This window comes from Delphinapterus leucas, chromosome 4, assembly GCF_059928025.1.
Source record: "Delphinapterus leucas isolate spDelLeu-1000000601 "Yukka" chromosome 4, BTC_Dleu_Yukka2, whole genome shotgun sequence".
Classification (NCBI taxonomy): Eukaryota; Metazoa; Chordata; class Mammalia; order Artiodactyla; family Monodontidae; genus Delphinapterus; species Delphinapterus leucas.
In genome coordinates, this window is record NC_143132.1 from 80963606 (window position 1) to 80971621 (window position 8016).

Sequence of the window (8016 nt, forward strand, 5' to 3'; positions counted from 1 at the left end):
TGTTTCTTTGAGTTTCAGTAAGATGTAATCTCATTCCTAAAATCAGAGGTATATGAAGCACCAAAAACTGTTCCCTACACAGGTTCCAATATGATATCATGGCAGAGAAATGCCACCTAGCAGGTGGCAAGTTGGGCTTAGCTAAACCTTTGCAAATTCAGGATTTCCACAGTAACTTTCTGTCTCTCAGGCTACACATTGTAGCACCCTTTCTTGTGGACTGAATCTTTTGGGTGTATGTGTGTGTTTTGAAAAAATTTCACACTTAAAGAACAGTGGCAGGAACGTAAATTCCCACGTGCCTTTTGTCTAGATTCACCAACTGTTAACATTTTGCCACTTTCACTTTACCAACCCTCTGTATAGTGTTACTATTTTATTTTTGCTCAACAATTTAAGGGTAGGTTGAAGACATCTGGGACCTTAACTCCTAAATATATTAGCATGTATTTCCTAAAACCAGACATTCTCTTACAGAGTCGTAGTACATATGATTAAATTCAGGAAGTTTAACAATGGCACAATAGTAGTACCTAGTATATAGACTGTATTAAAATTTTCTAATTATCCCCAAAATATCACTTGTGTTGACTTTTTTTCCAAACACAAGATCATGCATTGCCTTTAGTTGTCATGTCAGTTTTATTGCTTTGGAACATGTTTCACTTCTGTTCAGAATTAGAGGGTGGTTTTTTTGACTCATCTCCTGCAAGTTCTTTTGAAGAAAAAAAGACATGGGGGATTTCAAGGTGGCTACTTGCTAGAAAACCAAATTGCCCAAGTAAGAGGAACTTTTCTGTTTTCAATTTTGAAAAATTTGGCTGGGTTTTGGTGTCTTGAGTCAGCAAAGTCTATAATGCAGCAAGGCTTGGTAAGCATTAAAGAGGGTACTGAAGCTTTCCTTTATTTCATAATCCTGATTGTTTTTCTAGAAACCATCAATAGCCTCTAAATGACTGACTCAATTTTTGGATCCTATTCTCTTGACTAAGCAAATGTTTGATTTGAAACCAACCCAGTATAAATGTCTCTGTGCCTCTAACTCTCTGTAGCTATTCCTGGATTTCAGCACTGGGGAAACCAATCTATGCACCAAAAATGTCTAAAGCTGGAACCAAGGTAAGTAAATGGTCATGCTGATTTCTAGCCTACCCACTTTTTCACCTAATGATACATTGAAAGAAACATGGAGAAAAGCTTTTGCTTCTTCACCTGGAGGTGAGTATGATAGTGGATAGAAGGCTGGGATTGATTGAAGAAAAGATTAAGGAATGCTTATTTTATTTTCTATTCTAACAGAATTACCAAATAATTTATTAAGGGTTTATCTTCATGTGTGGTACTTACTATGTTGAATACTGTACAGGTATGTAATGTGTAAATATCGTCATGATTTCTGCCTTCCAGTAACTAATCTCTGTATTTCCACAGGCATAAGACATGCAGATAAGAGGATTATATGGAGTAGAAAACTTTCAGTGTTCAATTAAAAATCTGTCTTTTGAAATTTAGCATCAACCATTAATATTCTAAATGGCCAAAACGGATGGACCAATCAAGTGAATTAAATCCTACATATCCCCTTCATTCAGCAGCTACTCTTATCCCTTTTCCCCAAAAAATTGTTTACTTACGTTAGGAAAATTGCCTCTAAAATATGTGATTCACGATTGTTGGACTGGAAATTGATTCTCTTTGGGAATGAGGGAATATACCTTCATTCTCTTTCTAGTTCTTCACTGACTGTAGGTCTAAAGCAAAGCCTCTGGTGCCTGATTTTTCCACCTAATGTTTTACTGTGTAAATGTTCAAGCCCATTGAATCTTAAAAGAATAAGTAAGAGATGGTAAATGAATACTTGTATGTCCCTTACTTATATTCTCCAATTGTTTACATTTTGCCATATCTGGTTTCTCTCTGTGTCTCTCTTTCTCTTTTTACTAAACCATTTGGAAATAAATAGCAGACTTCATTATACTTTTGCCTTAAGTTTTTAGGCATGTATATCCTAAAATCAAGGGCATTCCCTGTGTAAACATCATATCATTATCAGGTCCTCCAAATTTATCAGAATATAATACCTAATATTTAGACTATATTCACATTTCCTCCAGTTGCTCCCAAAAATGTGCTTCATGGCTGGCTTTTCCTCTGATGTGGGATCCAGTCAAGGGTCATGAATTTCATTTGGTTGTCAAGTTTCATTAGCCTCTTTTTTTTAGCCCCTTTAATATAGAGCAATCCCCCTAGTTTTTGTTGTTGTGAGACACTGGCATTTTTCAAAGTCCAAACCCAGGTGTCTTATAAAAAGTCCTGACATCTGGACTTGTCTAATTGTTTTCTCATGTTTAGATTCATACTAACCACCTTGACACAAAAACTACATAGGCAATGTCAGGCACTTTGCATTGCATTTTTTCAGGAGGCACCTGTTAACTTGCTGCGTAACTGGTGAGCGCCTGATTTTTTTTCCCGTTTGGAAAATAGAACTAATAGTCATATTTGCATCCAGAAGGTTTGGGGAGAAAAATGAGACAGTGTCTTTAGTGCTCTGAGGTTTTTGAAAAATATGCCATGAAAATCCCACTAAAAAGCATCTGAAGTCCTTAGAGGGCTATCCACGTGCCTGGAGGGAAGGTGGTTACAGAACAGCCCCACTTTCAATGGTTTCCAGTGTAGGGATAATGTACTCTTTTATTTCTTGTAGCTGGTCTGTTCACTTAGTAAAAACTTTTGCTTGCTAAGCCAAAGGAGATCGTAATAGCAATTTATCTTTTACTTTTTTATTTCTTCTCCCTTTCTCATTGTCTTGCTAGCAGTTTAATCAGAGGAGTTATGGGCTGGGCGAAAGCAATGCATTTTAATAAGTTTGTTCTTGTTACCTGTGGAATAGTCAAGACATTTTCCCCTCTGCTATATTGGATTGGTAGGCTATTTTTCAAAAAATTAACTTGACAATTAGAGTAATTTTGTAATAACTTCTAGGAAAATCTCCTGCACATTTCTTAGCCTTCTCTACAAAACTTTTTGTCCAAGAGTCCCAACCTCTCAGCTGACCGTAAAGTGGATTTCATGGTCTTCTACAAATGGAAATTGAGTAAAGGTGCAACATTCTCTGGGCCCTGAAACTTGGAAGGTCTGCTACTGAAAGAAGAGCTTGGCCCTGGAGCTCAGTAATGGTTCTGTGGCAATGCTAGTGCTTTGTTTCAGCCTTGGGATGGTTGGCTGGTCTGCTGGAAAGGTGGACAGCAAGGAAAAAATCATATATATTTCCACTTTTCATATACTGAAGTCAGTCAGGTAAGTGTGCAGAGGGTAGTAAGTGTGAGAAACAATGAAGGAAGAAAGATAATATTAATTTCCCATGGCATATCCCTTGCAGAGCCTCTTCTTTGGTGAATAGTTGGCCAAAAACCAAAGGTAAATTTAATTAAGTTTAGAATCTATCCATTCTTAGAGAGTTTACCTTGATTTTCTTAAAGATCTTGCCACCGGTTTTGGGAAAAGCCTCTGAGATTCAGGATTGGTCTTGTTCCATTGCTAAGAGTAAATGGTATATTTAGAACAGAGTTAGCTGTGCAGGTAGGAAGACAACAGAGGGAGATGAAGTGAAATAAAATGAACAACAGATTACTAACCAGGAGTCTGCACTGTTGTCCACTGGTTTGCCTGCAACCAACTTGTAACTAGCTAATGACCTTAGGCAAGTCATTTAACTTCTTTATCTGTAAGAGTTGTAGCGAAAGCTTATTGGAAATCATGAGGCAGCTATTAAAATTGCTCTATTGGCACTGTGCCATCGGACCCTCAACAACCCTCTACAGTGCATAATGTTACCCAGATTTAACTAGTGGTGCTGCGATTTTGTTTTCTCACCTGTACCACGTATCTAAATCTGTGCTGTGCTAAAATGGGAAAGGGAGCGGGAAGAGATCGAGATGACTGTGGGAAGGGAAGAAAGGAGGTGAAGTAGGTGATTTAGGGGCAGGAAGGGTAAGGAGCCTTTTAGGGAACAGGAAAGGGAAGAGTTGAGAAATGGGAAGGGCAGGAAGGAGAAAGTTTACAGTGGAAGGAAAAGCTATTAGTAGGTTGCTATGTAGAAAGGCTCACCTGCCTAAAAAAGAATGAGGCCCAGCTGCAAACTATTTTTAGTGTCTTCCTTCATTCCCTGCATCTAATTAGTCACCAAATCCTCATTTCTTGTGACTGTCCTCATGGTCATTCACATTGCAGTTGCCTTTGGTTGGTCCTCAGCATCTCTCACCTCCGCCCATAGCAATCAGCTATTTCTAGGTACAAACCATTACATTACATTTCCCACATCATCACCAGAGGGATTCTAGCATGGCTCTTGTGTCACTTCTGGCTTTGTTTCCTAACACTTCACCACATGCTCAGTCTGCACCAGGCTTAATGAACTAACTACTTGTCCCTATAGTGGGCCATGTCCTTCCACTCCTTTATTCCATTAAACGAGCTGTTCTTTTTGCTCTGCCTCTGGAAAACTCCCTACTTATCCTTCAATCCTTGCCTCAAAGATCCTCTCCTCAAAAATCTTCTCCAGACTCTAACCGGCTCTGTCTGCTGCTTTCATCTGAAATGGCTGACATGGTTTTTCTCCTTCTAAACGTGTAAAGCAAATTAGCCACAAGGTGGCGGCACAACACCAGGGAATTAATTGCTCAAATCAATGACCCCTGTGATTTCAGTTTAAATTATAACCTGGCATTGATCTTGGATGTGGAATTACAGAACAAGAAGGGACAGACTCTGTGGTCCATTTGGTCTAGTGGTTTTCAGAAACTGCATCACGAATCCCTGGGACTTCCCGGGAACTCTGTTGCCTGTTTCAAACAGAAAAGTTTTATTTTATAGCCCGGGCTTCAAATCTAGTCCAGTCCTTTCATTTGACAGATGGGAAGCTGGAGCCCTGAGAGGTGGCTTGACTGAAATAGTAGGGCTGATTGTAGAGATGCAGCTCTAGAGCCCAGGCGTAGTATTTCCCGTTTCTCAGGGCTGCATATTTCCCAGTGCCATCACAGGCTTCAGAGGTTTACCCCAAAGATTGTGATGCAACTTGGTAAGAGTTTGAAGCAAAGGACATTCTTGCCTTGTCATTTTGTTACTTTGCAACTACTTTGTTGGCAACAAAATAATAATACAGAACATATGATATATTTTCATGTATGTTCTATATCCATCTAAAATAAGCTCTAATGCTAAGGTCTGTGTTTTCTTTTCCTCTCTATATCTCTTCCATATCACCTAGAATGGATTTCTGTATTTGGAACTCACTCATCTTCATCTAGCATTTGTTCAGGGTTTGTCAAGTGCAGGGTATAGGGGTCCATAGCTGAAATAAGGCTTGGTCCTTGCCCTTGGAAGAAGTCTAGTAGGTGTCGGTGGGAGAGACAGATAGAAAAGTGGAAAATTTATTACATAAGTACAGTGAGAAAGAAGCCATGAGCCTGAGTCTGAAAATGCTGGCTTACAGTAGAGCATTCTTTTGTTTTGCTTCATTTTAAGGCCTCAGAAAGTGCTCATTCCTGTTGTTAACAACTAAAGTTGTCTGCCAGAAGGCAAATGTTGTGAGGTATGGTAGAACTAGATATTTTCTCCTCAAAATGGAGGAGAAAGGAATTCTAAAGTGGGGAAAGTGTTCTTAATTTTCATTTTTCTGTGAACACAGCCACTTAACCCCTCAGTTTTTCCACTTTGTTTGCCCTGTGCTCCAGATTACTTTCTTTGAAGACAAAAACTTTCAAGGCCGCCACTATGACAGCGATTGCGACTGTGCAGATTTCCACATGTACTTGAGTCGCTGCAACTCCATTAGAGTGGAAGGAGGCACCTGGGCTGTGTATGAAAGGCCCAACTTTGCTGGGTACATGTACATCCTACCCCGGGGCGACTACTCTGAGTACCAGCACTGGATGGGCCTCAATGACCGCCTCAGCTCCTGCAGGGCTGTTCACTTGGTGAGTCTGCAGAGGATGGGCGTGCTCCCTCTCTTTCTGTCTCTTACCCCCTACCCCGCCATTTTGCTTTTACGTGAAAGAGTTTTCTTAAGATTTTCCCACCTCTTAATGGGTGGTTGTCTCTTGTTGGCTGCTGAGGCTTCAATAAAATCTTAGGTCAGTTCATCACAAGACTACGTGACTTATTTCCATAGTACTTTCTCTACCTCTTGTATAGTTTAAGGAACTGTTTTTCTTATTGAACGTCAGCTGTTTCAGTCAGTGCACAGTGGGGATGGGCGTTCAGATCATTTCACTTTCAAGATGGTGGGTCCCAAACCTCACTGTTCTCTGAGTTCCTGGCCTGCTGTTGATTTTGCTAATGTTTGCTGTTCATTTCCCCCTTTGTTTCTTTAGTCTAGTGGAGGCCAGTATAAGATTCAGATCTTTGAGAAAGGGGATTTTAATGGTCAGATGTATGAAACCACTGAAGATTGCCCTTCCATCATGGAGCAGTTTCACATGCGAGAGGTCCACTCCTGTAAGGTGCTGGAGGGTGCGTGGATCTTCTACGAGCTGCCCAACTACCGTGGCAGGCAGTACCTCCTGGACAAGAAGGAGTACCGGAAGCCCGTCGACTGGGGTGCAGCTTCCCCAGCTGTCCAGTCTTTCCGCCGCATTGTGGAGTGATGATACGGATGCAGCCATAAGCTTCTTCCTGGGGCCAAATGCTGGCTGGCCTTGTCGTCCAAATAAGCATCATAAATAAAAACAATTGGCATGCATTCCACTGTTTACTATAATGCCTCTCCTTAAACACTTGTAGGCACCAGTAAAGTAGTGCCCACCACAGCAGGCAGTTACACAAAGCAACTCATCCTTCAGGTTATATCTTTGTGCCAGACGAAATGGGACTGGATTAAAAGGTTAGAAAATCGTACTGCCATGTGGTGGTTCTTGTTGCTTAAGGTCTGTATTAATGGTGCACTAGGAGGATGCGGAATTCGCGTCTCCTCACAACTAGGGCACCTATCAGGCACCGGTTGGGGGCCACGGACACCGAAGGGGATGGGAGGAACCCCCAGCAACCGGGTAGGATGTGGGGCAGAGTGAGGGGGGAGGAGTAGTGGAGGCAGGACGGGACTGGCGCCGCTGAGGGGCAGCTGGGGGAGAGAAAAGGATCCCACGCCCAATGGGGGAAATTGCGGGACCACTGGGAGGGCAGAGTATCAAAAGGGAGCGTGGCCAGGTTTCCCCTGTCCACTTGGGCCCCCAGGAACCTGTTGAGATCCCAGGCCTGATCCTCTGCCCACCTAGGCCCCCTCCAGCCGTGCGGGTCCTGAGGGAGTGGGAGGGAGGGAAAGGGGAGCAAAGGTAAGGCCGTACCTCCAGGACCGGCACCCCTGAGGGGCGGCTGGGGTAGGGGAGGAGTTCCTACACCCAGCGGGACCCACCCACGGTTAGGGGGCCAGCGGGACGGGGGAGACCCTGGGGGAGACGGTGGGGGAGGGGCACGGAGGAACGGAAGGGAACGGGGCCAGCGCTTTCCCTGTGCACTTAGGCACCGGGAAGCCTGTTGGGCTCCTGGGCCTAATCCTCTGTCCTCAGAGCCTCCCTCCTGCTGTGCAGAACCCAAGCCCCGCCCCTCACCCCCACCCAGGGCCCCACCTCTACACTCGGTCCCCCTCCAACGTACGGGGCCTAAACCCCACCCACACATCCTCACTCAGCACCCTACCTCCAAACTCTGTAACTCCTCATTCCAGAGGCCCTTCTTTCCACGTGCGGCCTCTCCCTTTCTGCGCAGGTCCTGAGCAGAGGCCCCGCCCCACCTTGGCTGTGCCCCGAAGGCCTTTTCCAGCTGAGTCTAGGGTCCTGAGCCTAGACCCCGCCCACGCTCAAACGTCACGGCCCCACCTGCCTAGGTCCCGCCCCACCCTAAACCCCACCCCTGCCTAAGTTCCACCCCCCCATCTAAACTCCACCCCCATAGCCAAGGGTTGTTTTTTTTTCTCTTTTAGATTGGGGTTCTGTTTTGCCTTGTTGATGCATTGCTGTT

At 43.7% G+C, this 8016-nt stretch overlaps 1 protein-coding gene across 1 annotated transcript; it reads left to right on the forward strand.

The window, feature by feature from the left end:
• Positions 1-1058: 1058 nt before the first annotated feature.
• On the forward strand, positions 1059-6742 carry CRYGS (crystallin gamma S). The gene is made up of 3 exons (XM_089910718.1): positions 1059-1119; positions 5736-5978; positions 6375-6742. The coding sequence occupies exons 1-3, from the start codon at positions 1099-1101 to the stop codon at positions 6645-6647; spliced, it is 537 nt and encodes a 178-aa protein (XP_089766844.1). The 5' UTR covers positions 1059-1098; the 3' UTR covers positions 6648-6742.
• Positions 6743-8016: the final 1274 nt, after the last annotated feature.